Source organism: Scylla paramamosain, chromosome 36 (genome assembly GCF_035594125.1).
Source record: "Scylla paramamosain isolate STU-SP2022 chromosome 36, ASM3559412v1, whole genome shotgun sequence".
Taxonomy (NCBI): domain Eukaryota; kingdom Metazoa; phylum Arthropoda; class Malacostraca; order Decapoda; family Portunidae; genus Scylla; species Scylla paramamosain.
In genome coordinates this window covers 13,073,698-13,088,949 of record NC_087186.1, presented here as the reverse complement: position 1 = coordinate 13,088,949, position 15,252 = coordinate 13,073,698, and the positions used below count along the sequence as shown (strand labels likewise).

General features: G+C 39.3%; 3 protein-coding genes across 6 annotated transcripts in view; 2 read left to right on the top strand and 1 right to left on the bottom strand.

Moving 5' to 3' along the window:
- Positions 1-9,080, top strand: part of LOC135091004 (progestin and adipoQ receptor family member 4-like) — a 35,983-nt gene extending 26,903 nt beyond the window's left edge. The window contains 1 exon segment of the mRNA XM_063988287.1: positions 312-9,080. Coding sequence (XP_063844357.1) covers positions 312-536 — 225 coding nt within the window. The 3' untranslated portion in view covers positions 537-9,080.
- The window catches only part of LOC135091002 (glutamate receptor ionotropic, kainate 2-like), a 122,806-nt gene continuing 109,794 nt past the window's right edge, over positions 2,241-15,252 (top strand). Inside the window, exons 1-2 of the mRNA XM_063988284.1 lie at positions 2,241-2,375; positions 12,814-12,864. The gene's annotated coding sequence lies outside the window, so the exon portion shown is untranslated. The remainder of the gene's footprint in view (positions 2,376-12,813; positions 12,865-15,252) is intronic.
- Positions 9,076-14,186, bottom strand: LOC135091006 (HIG1 domain family member 1A, mitochondrial-like). 4 transcript variants are annotated; one of them, XM_063988290.1, is made up of 4 exons: positions 13,894-14,170; positions 12,596-12,614; positions 11,972-12,064; positions 9,076-10,885 (listed from the first exon to the last, which is right to left on the bottom strand). In XM_063988290.1, exons 2-4 carry the CDS (start codon positions 12,609-12,611, stop codon positions 10,677-10,679), a joined length of 318 nt encoding a protein of 105 aa, XP_063844360.1. In that variant the 5' UTR covers positions 12,612-12,614; positions 13,894-14,170; the 3' UTR covers positions 9,076-10,676. The 4 variants fall into 4 exon arrangements, with proteins under 4 accessions (XP_063844360.1, XP_063844362.1, XP_063844363.1 ...); XM_063988292.1 differs by lacking the exon at positions 12,596-12,614 and having other exon boundaries at positions 13,894-14,186; XM_063988293.1 differs by lacking the exon at positions 12,596-12,614 and having other exon boundaries at positions 11,972-12,061; positions 13,894-14,169.

Below are 15,252 nucleotides of genomic sequence, written 5' to 3'. Positions count from 1 at the left end.
CACTAACATGTACGATGTTTAACACCCTACACCAGTTTCAGAATTAACAAGCAGGTACAGCAATTAACACTAAAATATACAATATTTAACCTTTTGACTGCCACTTGTTACACCTTTCCATAATTACCAGTCACTCTGAGACATCTTTACTTGCTTTACACCTGCATCCAATCTTTAAACTGGGTAAAAATTGCAAAATCTACTCTTTTCACCCTTTCTTGTAGATGCTTATAAAGATTTTCATACAATGCATATGGTAGTAATTGTCTCGTATCAAAGTGAAGGGGTTAACACACATTTAACTCCTTCAGGATCTATTGGCGGTTCTGGGCGGGTTCGTGGGAGCCTTGCGGGTGCCTGAGAAGTGGGTGCCCGGGCGCCTGGACCTGCTGGCCAACTCACACCACATCATGCACGTGGTGGTAGTGTACGCCGTGTACCACCTCCACCAAGGCGCCGTGCTGGACCTCGTCTGGCTCTCCGGCAACACCGCCTGCCTCCACCCTGCCGTCGCCTCCCCCACACCGACACTCTAATACACATACGCACAGTTATACGCGACATTGCTAACACGCACACAAGTGACAGGTAAACATTCATAAATACATATATTCATTCATACATGAGTGAAGCTACATATCCATCATCATTTTGCTCCTTCCCTTCCTTTCGTTTCTCTTTCTTCTGCTTTCTCTTCTTTCTTTCTTTCTTTCGTAAATTTATTCCTCCTCCTTCGCTTCCTTCTATATCCACCTTCTCCCCATTCTTCTTTCTTTTCTTCCTTCATTTTCTTTTCCTCTTCCTTGTTTTCCTTCTCCTTTTTTCCTCTTCCTCCTTGGTCATGCATTGTTACTACGTTTTCTGTATTTCATCTGGACACACACACACACACACACACACACACACCAGACCTCACTCAGTAGTCAACCACCACCACCACCACCACCACCACAGCGGGTTACATTCTGTTTCGTTCGTCTTATCATTTTAATACGTGGTTGGTTACAAGATGACGCGCAGTATTAAGTAGGAGTTCTTATAGCTAAATATTTCATTCGTATAGCTGCTAGTCACGTCACGTCATTTCATTCCTGTTAGTAAGCTGACACCCAGCACTGACCGGCACGTGAGGAAGGGGAAAGAAGCAGGAAGAGTGTTAGGTCATATTGGGCTGTCAACTATAGGGACCTTATTTAGATTTAGTTCGTGTTTCTGGATAATGTTTGACCCTTGTAGCCTGTGACAGTTAACGGTATTTTTATTATTGTTTTTTTTCCATGTATTTATTAATCATTTTTTTATTTTATTATTTATTTTATTTTTTTTTCTATTCGGACCGTATTCTCTGACTTTTCGCGTCTTATTTTGACTACTTTTAAAAGGCTTTATCAGAATTTATTTGTGAGCGTTTTCAAAGGTGTTTTTCATCATTCTAGTACTAGGTTAACAGGTTTTAGGGAATAATTGGGACTCTCAAGGATGTGTTATGGATTCTAGTGATAGTTTAACAAGAATTCCACATCACCAATGAAACACACACACACACACACACACACACACACACACACACACACACACACACACACACACACACACACACACGAAAACTCGGCTAATGATCTGTATGGCCTTTTAAAATAGTCTTCATCAGATGCCAAGGATTTCAGAATACGGGGCCTGGACCTTGGAGCACAAACATATTTTATTTAGTTAAGTTTTAGTATTTGATTTCAGATGTTTTGTTTTATACTTCATAGATTTATTTGTCCCCTCTTTTTTTCCGGGGTGTTTCGAATGGACAGTGTGTATATATTGAAGATGGACAGTGTGATTTTTTATGTACATTTGGTAGAGTTTATCATTGAATGTGAGGCATTTATACAAGTGACCCGCCCTCTCAGTTCTATTCTTCTCTAATGCTCTCATTATTACGTGTTTATGAAGTACGGGAATACAAGCTCCGCTGTGATGAAATTTTCACTTGCAGTTGATACTCACATTATTAATCATATTAAACTGTATACATATTACCGGTTATTAATTTTGTGTTTGACTCATACGTACGAAAATAATGAATGGCAGTTAGATATTTCGATCGGTGTTGTCAAAGGCATTCAGTTAAAAGTCCTTAATTATATAGTCAGGCATAGAAAGAAGTATCACACAAAAAATGGTCACAATTGATAATAATTGTTTGCTCTTGTATGTACGATAATAATGAAAGACGGGACGAAGGTTTGGTGTCATGTCGCAAAAGTTTCGAGTTACTCGGTAGTGTTTCGTGTCTTGTTCTTATGTTGCCAATGTTTGAGGTGCAAGAGGAACAGTGGAGGGGTGAGAAATGACTTTGAGAAACTGAAAGGACGCCTGGGTTGGTAAGAGCAAGATATGAATTGAGTTTGGGGGTTTGAATGGCGAGTAGCGAGACATCAACGTGTTTAGCTTATATTCTCTCTCTCTCGCTCTCTCTCTCAGCTAGCCTTGACACACATTGACATCCAGGTAGCCTAAAAGAAAGAAAAAAAAAAAAAATATTTGCTACTTTCTCAAGTTTATCGTGTGAACTTTAAAGCGTGACTGGGTTTCAAGGCCACGTGTTTTCTTCCCGCGTCCCTCTCACTTGTCTTATACACTGACACTTGCAGATCTACTGGCTTTTTTGTACTTTCCTTTATGTTTTTTTTTTTTTTATGATTTAACCACAAGCTGAGAGGATTGGGTCACCTTTGTGTGTGTGTGTGTGTGTGTGTGTGTGTTTCATGGGAACAATGATAATCTTCAGTGCAAAAGAAGACGGAAGGAAATATTTGAACGTGTAACCTCAAGTTGTCCTCAGGCGAGTGCTGGCGTGGTGCTGAAGGCGTCACTGTCGGCTGAAGGAGGCATTCCCTTGTTGATATATTTTCATCATTCATTACCTATACACATCGGAGTCCATAAAGATTTGTTGATCACACGTCAAGAGCTGTGCCGACTATCAGGGGCAAAGATATTCAGGGATTGGATTTGAGCAGTTACTTTGAGATATTTAATCCGTATTCTGAAATGTTTTGGCGTCTTATTACAGCTATTTTGAACAGGCTGTAGAGGAAATTATTGAGGTTTTCATAGGCGTTTTCATGATTCTAGTGATAGTTTAACAAGTTTAACAAAGATTCCACATCATTATTGGAGAAAACACCCATGAGGACCTGACTAATTTCTTGCCTCGTAAAATAGTAGTAATAAGAGCTCATTGTTTAAGAGTACAGGGTTTAATCTTTGCACGAATTGAGTGGAGCTAGGCTATCCTTTGTGCCACATTCTAACACTACCAATGCAATACTGATAAGATTACTGTGAGTCTATTGGGTGACCAAAGCTGAATATAGATGTATATGTATATGTATATGGCTATTTAATATATATACCAGGGACTGATTACTGAACCAAAAGGTGTGCATTGTTATGGATGAATGAAAGGATTTTTTGAGTGTTTATTTAATTGGTGTTGATATTTATTTGTAGATTTTTATCATTTTTGCCACCACCGGTGCTGAGTTTTGACAGATGAGGTATTGGTGTTGGTGGCAAATAGTTCAGGGTATTCAGTGTTACACAATTGGCTGGAAACACTTGTTACTTTCAAACCCTCAGGCTGTACATGCATGAAGTATTCCCCTTTGCCCAGGACCAAAAGGATAATGCATGTAGTATATTGATTTCAAAGGTGGAATGGAACCAGGTGTACATTTATATATATTTTCACTGCTTGGTAATCTTGTGTAGGCATTAATGCTGATTTGTGTTGCTCCAGCTGTTTTCCTGGAGGGGTGAGTGGTAGTGCAACACCCAGTGATGTATAATCTTGTACATGAAGAGATCTTATAACAATACACAAGTAGATCTTATACAGTACATAAATAGTTCTCACATAGTACATTAGTTCTTACACGGCCACAACCTTTGGCTTAGTGTGTGTGTACAAGTGAGTAAGACAACTGCTGCTGTGGGAAGAAGAGGCAAAGTATACAGAAATGTGACATACATTGGTGGCTGACAACTTGTGGCTTTTGCCTGTGCGTACAAGAGTCAGTCTGCTGTCACGGGAAGAAAAGTTACATGATGCAGAAATATGACAGGGCGTTGTGACTCTTCGTAAGCATGGCAGGGTGTTGTGACTTTGTAATGTGCTTGGTGAAGATGACCACCACCACCACCGCCACCACTAGTATCACGGTCACCACTGTGCTCAAATGGCTCTTCGATGACCTGTTACTTTTCTGTTAACCTGCGTGCATGGTTTATAATTGTGGGTATGTACGTGGTAGTGAATGGCCTCACTTGATGATGGTGTTGGGAGAGGCCATGTAACAGAAGCCATCTCAAGCTGAAGCAATTGTTTCTATTAAGACTACAACATTTAAGTACATGAAAATGAAGTGTTAAGAATTTTTGATGTTTAATCCACAAAGAAATCAGGTTACAGAACAGAGAACCATGCAAGAGTAGCCATCAGTAGCCATTTAAAGGTGAAGGAAGGATATGAATGTGTTTATGTGGCTTACTGATATATTTGAGCACTTGAATATGAAGAATGTAAGGAGATTTGATGTTTTATCCACAAATGATGCAGGTTGTAGGACAGAGAGGCTGTGCTGCCTCTCTTGCCCAATACTTACGAAAATTATTACACTGTTTATTGTCAGTGTAGCTAAGATGTATAGATGTAACTAGAGGTGTTAGAGCCAAGTTAAGAGCCAGAATAATATGGAGCAAATAACCTCACCTTGTTGTAAGACTAACAAACTCCCATTTGATATAACAATGGAGCAAGTGTTTGTAGCACCTCTGTTCTTAGGGTAGATATTAGAAGTAGCCATTCTGACCTGCTTCCCACTATGCTTTTTACAGTAGACACCTTTTCTTGCTTCAGTAGAGACTATCAGGAAAAGAACAAAAACAAGAAATCAGGTCTTCTTTGACTAAACAATTGATCCAGCAAGCAAAATGTATATTCACTAAGGCTATTAATATAGGGTTAAATGATGGGCAGGCGGGTCACTGTGTGTGGTACCTAGTGCTGTTGCTGCTGTGTGGGGTGTGGCTGTTAGCTTTCTAGGAAGAACTTCAAGGTTTCCTGTGAGATTTACAGTCTAGTCAGAAAGATATTTAGTCCCCCTTTATCAGTATTTGCCGTTTTATTATTGTATCTTTAAAGGAAACGGTGGATAATTGTATAATGAATCAGATTTCACCACTGTAAGCTACTATAGTGAGAGTTGTGTACATATACCTATTTCATCGTTATACCATATATTTGTACAACATACAGGCAAGTTCAAAGTAACCAGTTGTAATACTCGTGTGTTTCGTGTTGCTCACCATTAAGTCATAAAACACACACTTCAACTCAAGGTCAAAATGGGCTGAAGCACCAGGGAGGCATTGAATCCTCCTCATATCACAATGTGTGTCTTGGTGTAGCTTGTTGCACTCTATTACTGAAGTACCCTGGGAACTTGCTTGAACCTGGCAGGAAGCATTCAGAAAGCAATCTCTGCCGTGCCACTCAGGGTGGGGCAAGGTGAGGGTAGCCTTGGTCTGGGGTGACAGCTGGTGTGAAGTGTTGGCTTTTGTTCTGGGTCTTTGAAATCTCTCAGCCCAATCAGCTATTTAGCATCAGCTATTACTAACATAACCATGGCATAAATCCCTGTTATCTTGGCTTTCTGTGGTCACAATCATCCAACTGTGTTCCACAGCTAGTCTTTCTTGAGGAACCCTATTGTGACCATCCTTATTAAGGATATATGACATCTGGATATTGATAAAATGACTGATTAATCACATTCCTAAAAAAAGAGTGAAGGTATGGAGCCACTCACAATGTTGTGCCCATCACACTACTGTGTAAGCTAAGTAGTGGCAGGAGTCAAGCCCTTTGTGTCCCTTTCTCAGGAGGCGTCCCATTGTTGCAGCTCATTGGACAGAGCATTGACGACTCACTCTTGGCATTGTTCCCCTAAGTGGCCTAGCTCAAAACTTTGTCCTAGTTATCAGCATCAAAATAAATGGAAATATTTATGGAAGAAAGATTAAATGAGAAATTAAGAGAAAATGCTTTTAAGTGGATCACCATATAAAAAGAAAACATGGTTGTGACAAAGGAATGATGTCAAGTGTGGCTGGGCAGTGGAAGCAATATGAGGTATTGTGACAGATGTTAGTTCCTGGGTTCAGATAAGTCATTTCACCACTGTTCACATTGTCCCAGCATCATCCCCTGAGAAGTGCCCATTATGAGCATCATCTGCACATGTATAGAATTGAGGTGTGTTCATTGGCTGCTGTCCTATCATGCTGTGGTCCTTTGAGAGGGAGGTGTTGATGTGTAAACACTGGACTTGAATCAAGAACTTCCTGTGTTCTAAATCCTTGGTGGCACGGCACCTAAGGCCAGGTGTCACAGATGTCCTACAGACACTCTGGACTTGAATCAAGGACTTCCCGTGTTCTAAATCCTTCATGACAGCACCCAAGTACAGGCATCAGAGATGTCTTAACTGATTTACTGTTGTTATCAAGAGTGTTAGCAGCTAGAAAATGAGCAAACCAGGTGAGCAAACAATGCATCCTTGACAGTCACTACCAGCAAAGGTTTTACCAAGTCGAGCACACAGACATGTCCCATTAAGGGGCCAAGGCAGACCATGCTGAAAGGGGGGAGCTAATACTGAGTAACCATATTTATGAACAGTATTTGGTTGTATGTGATAAGCACAGTAGAGGCTTGAGTCATACCTAATGATTAAGTTTTGTCCTCAGACAAATATCTTTTATTCTGTCACAGCTTAGCTGTATCTTATAAAGGAATCATAGATATAAGAGACTATCTATACTAATTTTGGGAGCATTTTTCAAATTCTGTATGTATACATAGTTCACCAAGATAGTTGTAGCACATGCCTTCAGATCCTGTAGGGCCTCATGCCAGGCTGTGATGGCTGGACTGATTATGATGTCAGGTGTCTGTAGGTCCTAAAAAAATTAGAACTGGACACATTTACTGGCTTGTGACAACTTTCATGTTGTGCTTTGAGCCGGCACGGATCTTTGGCAAGACTCGTGGCTGAGGCTTGACTGCCGTGGCTGCCTCTGTGCGCTACCTGATGCTTGGCAGGAGCTTGTTGAGTTGTGTAGGTGAGTAAGGCAGTGCAATAAATAGATGGTTAGATAAAGAAAATAACACAAAAAAAAAAGATGTAAAAGCTTTGAGTCAGAGTAATGTTACTAGTCATGTAAGCGATCTCAAGCAAGGAGGATTATGATAAGTAACTAGATTAGAATTCACACCATTACAAACATGAAGATTTGTGTATCGTTTGAAAACACTTGAATCAAAGTATCTTTTAAGAATATTTAATCTTTGCTTGAGGCACCAAAATTCTTGGCTTTACTGAAGGTAATGTGATGGGTCCTCACTTTAAACGGCACCAAGGTCACTCTGGCAGATATGTGGTATCAGGTTACTCTTTTAGTGGGGACAAATTTCCTGACAACTTTTATACTTCATTATCCAGTGCTATTACTCTCAGTGGGACAACTTTCTTCTCATGTCTTACATTTTTCTGTATTCAGTGTTGGTCCTTTGCTCTTTCATTGTATTGTCTGTTAAAGTGGTGATTCGCCAAGTTCGGAAGTGCCCTTTAAAGTGTTGTAGAAAGGCAGGTGACAAGAGGTGCATAGGGACGGCAGTTCACTGAAATTTCAGCCATAGAAGTATAGCAGGAGTTATTAGATCAGGTAAAATACATGGTACTGTGAAGCAAAGTCCATGCAAGTTTTGAGTTAGCACATACTTGAGCTCAGTGTGACTTGCTGACAGCACTCACTGTTCTGGGTTGAGGCAGCAAGTGTCAGTGCTGGCAAAACCTGAAGCTGTTTCCCACATTATAGGTAAAGTTTGTCTCCTTCCTGATGGAGAACCTTGATATTTCACACCTGTTAATCTCTTGGAGCTTTGTTTGCCACTGGTGTCTACTAAACCTGCCAAATATGCCTTTGTTTTTTATAACTGTGCAAGTCTGTAGCTGGGTTTTGGAGACTGTTCTTTTCCACCTTCCCTTAATTGTAATACTAAAGTCTAGGAGTTGACTATCATCATAAATTACATTACAGAGTGCCTGCTTAGTGTAGTAATTTACATTTTGACTATTAGGAAACAATGGCAAAGAACATGTTATTGGCTTTGTACGTGCTCCCAGACCCCTTAAGCTGCAGCCTCCACCACTGCTGGTTTCTTGGGTGATGAAATGAGCCACTTGTGTTGCTGCTATTCATTTTCATCTGTCGCTTGGAAAAGAAAAAAAAGAAGAAAAAAAAAGAAAAAAAATCTTGACGGAATCATATTTGTGAGGTTGCTTCCACTACTATTATTTAACACTTTGCAGCATAATTTGATTAGGATGTTAGTGACAATGCCTTGAAGCTCATGTGGCGGCAGGAGTTGCTTCCACCTTAGTGCCCAGGAGTGACCGAAAGCATGAAGAGTGGTGCATCATCTCTGCCCCCTGTGGCATATCCCTTCAGTTTCATAGCATATTTATAATAGCATTAGCCTTAAAAAGAACATCATAATTAAAGTTAGGTATTACAGTATATGCATTGTTACTTTTAATTATACATATATGTGCAGGACACAATATAGTATGTATGGGCACATTGTCAACACAAAACTACATTAGTTAGTGCACTTTACCACCACTAGCAAATGTATGTTTTCTCTCCCTAATTCACCATTGGTATTGGTGTTCAGTGCTTTGTTATGCTGTCACAAGCTCACAGCAGTCCTAGTGGGATTAGTCAGGGATCCATATAATTTGTTCCACTCCAGCAGACTCATGTTCTTGGTTTTGGCTGTCAAAAATACCCCAACAATAACTTCATGTTTTTGTTGTCGCATGATACGTTTATGTCTCGGCATTTGAAATATGTTTCCTGTTTCCATTGGCATCTTAGCACTTGTTTTGTATAGCATCAGAAACTGTAGCCAGAGTGTGCTGTCCCTCAACAAAGGTCAATAAAAAGTTATCAGATAATCACATTTTCATTATCTAAGAAGTTGAACTATACATACTCTTATGTGTCTTCAGATAAGATAAATGTGTACCTTTTCACTTTCTAACCACTCAAACACCATCCTCAAAAACCACATATGATCTTATGTAACATCACTTCATAGACAAGTTTTTTAATGTCAAACTCCACCTTAAAAAATTATACAGGCTCTAATATCTTATCATATCTGGCTGTATCACAACAGTTCACACTTTCAGTAATATGCACAAACACACTAACACACAACTGACCTTCACACTTGGGTAGAGGCAAGGAATGTATTGTAGGCAGTGTAGTGAGTCACCTCAGGCTACTGCCCACAACACAAGCCTCCACCCACACATTTGTTCACCAAGACAGCATGCTCAAAGGAAAGTCATACATCACTCTCCGAGATATGGTTTCTGTTATGTACAGTCCAGAATGTCATTAATAAAGGCAGGGATGTTTATGGGAGATGAATAAGGAAAACCTTTCTAAGACTTTAGTGAAATAAATGGTGTAAAACTGAAGTAAGGGATTTACATAAATGGATGGTGTTCCTGAATGGCAGACAGAAGACAATATTCAAGCAATGTATATGACAAGTACATAACAGAGCACTGGTACAGTTTATGCAATTGATTATTACACAAAATAAAGAGCTGAATGATAAACTGAGTGGAAACCCGTTGTCTACAGTTTCTTTGGACAAAACTCAACATGTAAAATACTATAAAATATCTGTTGTTTCATCACCTGATAGAAGTGTGGGATGTTCAATAATTTAAAGACAATAAATATTTACAATCAAATATAACAATATTCATATTTACACATTTCCTCAGTCACTAATGTTGTTGAGTTCCTTGGGACATCTTACAGCAAGATTACTGCACTGATTTATTTATACAGCGTTAATGTCAGAGGACGTAAGCATATCTATATTTCATCAAATGAAACAAGATTAAACTTAGCCTGACATGGACTCTGTGAGCCTTTTAAAGCTAAAGCTTAGCCTTCTAATACCAGGACAAGTTTCACTTAATAACTTAAATCTCCTAACCGTGAGATTACCTTCGGAGAGTTCAAATTTAAAGCTAAAACATTAATACTCTCCTCTTCAACAAGTGGTAACCTTTGAACAGTTTGACTCTGAAAATGTCAGTGTACCTGCAATTCTTTTTGGTTATCTTGACTTTGTTCCTGTAATACACAATAACTGATCAATATTTTATCACTGAAAAAAAAAAAAAGAAAAAAAAAAAAAAAAAAAAAAAAAAGGCTTTGGTTAATACATAATCATCAGTAAATTTATGAAATTCTTCTCTTAGCTTCTCTTCATAACACAGCCAACTAAACACAACATCTCACCAAACACACTACAGTCATTCTAATAATCCTTTTGCATTAAATATCAAATAATAAAATAATAATTCTTCTATAATAAAACAAGCGTCTTTCTCCCAAGGAATATAACAGACTTAGGAACTGCTGCACATTCCTCATATAGTTCCTGGGAAGGGTACATGCAAGATATAATGCAGACTATCATGGGGAAGCATCTGTCAGTTACCGGCAGGAGGTGTGGGGCCATCTTACTCCTTCTTTTCCTCTATGCTGGGTGGGTAGAGCCAGGGTTGGATGCGCTGCTGGTAAATGTTGTACCCAACGCCTGCTGTAAGACACATCACCACGAAGCCCTGTGCCATCACACGGAAGTGAATCAAATACACGGACGTCTTCACCTTGCGGTTCTTGAAGCCGTATATCCCATAGCCCACCAAGCCCACAAGTCCAGCCAGACCTGGGGAATTGTGTGTTATTTATTCCTGGATCTCCAGGCTTCCTCTATGCTGTCAAATGTGGCTACAAAGGACACCTGCAAAACCCACTGCCTATAAAATGTATATTCGTCACAATCTGATGCAATTGCAATTGTCACTTATTCTTTAGTCCTAGGTATTATAATGCTCCATATTCCCTGGACAACTTAAATGTTGCAATATAGGAAAAGATATACAGCTGTGAACTCGTCTTTTTAAAAATTTGTATCTGCCGTGAGTTGACAAACAGTAATTGTATGTATCCCTTAGTCAGGGGATTATACTGTAATGGTTATATTATAGTGCTCCATGTAAAATGTAGGTAGATTGAACAAGAAATACAGTTACAGACTGCTTTACTATAAATTCTGTACATCATACCTTGCTGAACAATTATCAAGTATTATTTATTCTAAAGTCAAGGGATGATATTGTGCAGGTTTTAGACCGCTTGAAGTGGAGGGGCAGCTACATATATTGATGAAGCATGAAGGTGTAGATAGGGATTCATTTCTTTCTCTTCCACTTCTCCTTCCTTTATATCCTCATCCCCCAACACTTCCATCTCTTAATTCACACCTTGCTTCCCCTGCATCTAATAAGTTGTCTTGTAATAAGCAAAACTAACTTATAGGAAAAGCATTTTTAAGTGCTATAAGGAAACTGCTATGTATGAAAAATTAAAATAGAAAAATATGGTGGGGTATAGTCCTTCTATGCACCCTCTAAAACCAGCCCTGGGATGATGTTATCTTTATGTTCCCTGTGTGGCTGTGTGATTAAACATGACTAAATGAGACAAGAAATGGGGACGAGAATTCCTCACCTGGATATTTTATCACTTTCACTTATACACAAATGTAACTTGAATAGCAATTTGATAATGGGTAAACAAGGCAGATAGAAGGGATATTGGAAATTACTAGTGCAAAATGTGGAATAAATGAGAAACACTTTTTCCAAAGTTCCAATTCATTCTACTCATGCTTTACTCATCCATCCACCACATCCATTATAGCCCAGTAGGTTGCTGCAACTCAAGACCAAGAGAGCAATACTGTACTCACCCGCTACCATAAAGGGTGCATCTTTTGCCTTGCGGGCCAAACGGTCGGTGTGGGACTCCCCATGGCTGTAGTAATTGTCCGACATGGCTCCTGCTGTGGAGAAGAAATCAGTAACTTAAGAAAGGCAAAGTGAATACAACAAGGGGACACTGGTAGCTTAAAGGCAAAGGGAATAGACAATATTAAGGTGTTCTGTGAGATATAACAACTAAAAGAAAAGGCAAAGGGTCAGATCAAGTTTTGAGGGGAGAAGTTAGGCAAATGACCCAAGTGCAGTTTCAGAGACTAATTTAACCTAAGAAAGACTGCAGGAACACAAATTAAGAGGGTTCAAAAGAAATAGGTGGAGATACTAATTTTTCTATGAGAAAGGGCACTCGTATAGCATTTATTGCTGATAATGGGAAACACACTACACAGTACAATAATTCATCTTGTATTTAATATCACAACTATTTGAGGTTAAAATAACACAATTTTAAGGCAAAAAATGTGAAGACTATTACAACAAAGATAATGCAGTAATATTAAATAAATCATGAAGTGCCTGGTATATATAATAATTTGCTGTTTTAGCATAGCACAATAATTGATATAAAAGGAATGAGCATGCACAAATCTTACCATTATCTCCCCCCATTGGCTGCATTAAGAGAAAAATCCTCCTTAGGAACACACATTAACTATACAGTATAATAAATCTCTAGTTATCACTTGGTTTAATTGCACTTGGGAAACAAAACAAGGCATTTATTTAGAGCCAATTATTAACATGACTAATTGCAGATCTATAACTCATTTGTGAAATTGAAAGCTCTCACAAATTTTCCTCTATTTTCCAGATAAGTTAAGGGCATGGGAGAGCAGACTGGCCAGCACATCCACCCAGCAAGGTTAGTGCCACAGTCACACTATTCCAGCACCACTCTATTGATATGGCAGTTATTTGGCCAGTCATGACAAAATACTGGGGCTATTTAGCAGACTCTTTATCTGGCAAGTGGTTAATTGCACATCCAGTCTAATCCACCCCATGACTGCTAACCATGAACTTTGAACACAGAAAACGCAGGATTTTTCTAAGTTAGATTACTTGATTCTGGGGATAATGGGGGGAGGGGGGTTGAAGGATCAGAGGTTAGGTTAAGTTCTACAGAGGTGGGTACAGAGGGTTAGAGGGATGAAAGCTCCTTATTAGGTAAATCAAATATACAATTCTGCAGGTGGGGTGACTGGGAAGGGGTTGAAACCTTTAAATTAATATTCATTCTAGTCAACATCTAAATGAGGTCACATCTGTATTGTCCAATCTGTGAATACACTGACACATCACATGGCAACACTATTTCGCGAGTGTCTCCCATACCTTCACTAGTAATGCAAAATCAGTGGAAGGCTTGACTGTTGCCAGGCATTCCACCGGCAGTATAAGATGTAACCATTATGCAACCTAACACCTCGTACAAGACCGGTTATACCTGCTGCAATCAACACTTAAACCATGTACTCAAATTACCATACAGAGGCACCTAAACCGACTCACACCAATAAAACATCGATTATCACCTTGAAACATGGTAAGCAAATATAACTCACGTACTCTAAACACCGGATGCGCCTGTCCTAATTAACGCACAAACCACTACTCTAACACCTAGGACAATCACCCTAACAAACAAAGCCTTCGTGGTAGACCAAGAGATACATATATAAATAACCACAAAATAAAAAAAAAATAAAAAAATCTACTGGGTACCATTGCATAACCAGACTGCATGTGAAAGCACTATAATGAATAACTAATCTATCTCCCAGCGCCACTGTAATGCAACCGAGGTTACTCTACACTTCTGCACCACCTTGTTTAGATTGTTAAGTAATGCCAGTAAGTGTGGGTAAGGTGTACACGGTCAAATACTCACACAGGCGCTTTCGGCACGTAGCCTGGCAGACGGCGGTGAGCGAAGTGAACAGCTACTCTTTTCTTACGGAACCTCCCCGGCCCGTATTGTGAAACCCTCTGCCACGACTATTTTTAAAGGCCACAGAGATGAGTAGCCGGGTTCTCAAGGGTGTTTCTCCTGTTAATAATGTATAAATGTTGTTAATCTGTTACGAGAACTGTAGGAATATCCTTAAAAATCCATCACTTTAACTAGATCGTCTCGAGAGTAGTGAAGGTGCGCGGGTTCTTCTTTCGCTACTTGGGTCACGGGGTGCGCTTACCACGGGAATATACTGAATGGGAGTGGTTGTAAGCAAATTGTAAGCAGGTCCTGGGTAGGCTCTTTAATGTAGCTACAGTGTTCTACATTATTCTAGGTTAATTGTAATACGAGTAAGAGCAAAGGTAGCTGCAGCGTAAAAGAAGAGGATGGAACAATTTGCTGTCATTGGATAAATGCTTCAGTGCTTGTGCTTTGCTGACAGGCTCTGACTTCCTCCTGTCTTGTACATTATTTATAAGAATACATTCTTCAGTTTGATTCTAATTAAAATGTTTGTTATAGTAATGATAATGTAGTGTAAAAGTGTTTATGTAGGTACAGACGAGCAGTTTCACTTCTTTCCTCTGATTCATAAGAGGAATTGTATTAAGTGATAATGTTTAAAGAGTAGTTATATATAGAAGAGTTGGAAATGCTATGTACTTATGGGCGGAAGAGTTAAGTCGAAGTCATGTTGAGGGTTTGGGACGAGTGTGTGTTTACTGGCCATGACGTCACTCCCTCATTTCAAGGGCAAGATGTTTGAACGTCACCAGGCTGTGCATCAAGTCACGTATGTGTGTGTGTGTGTGTGTGTGTGCTGAAGGTGAGTGACGTGATGCATTAGTGATAATTGATTTTGTGAAGTAGGAATATACATCAAAAGAAATGTGTGTGTGTGTGTGTGTGTGTGTGTGTGTGTGTGTGTGGTGGTGTGGTAATTTGTCCGTTTTAGTTTATGATGCAGGTTAGAAAAAAATGGACTTACACAAGAGCAAGCAAGAAAGAGAAGTCCCATTCTTCGGTTAACGAAAGATTGCCATTAAGTCAAACACGTATTTTGGTGTTTAAACGTAGTAGGTTTTCAAAAGAGCCCTCGGACCATAGGAATTATTAGTTGCGTTATAATTTTTCTCGTAATTCTGTTTTGAACTATTACTGGAATTACGAAAAGCCTTTCGAAAACCTTATTAACCTCTAGTAGAGCCTATTAACCATTAATGATATAATGAAAAAACATGAAATTCCCGATAACTTCCACTATAGCCTCTTAAAAGTAATCGAGATAGCGCA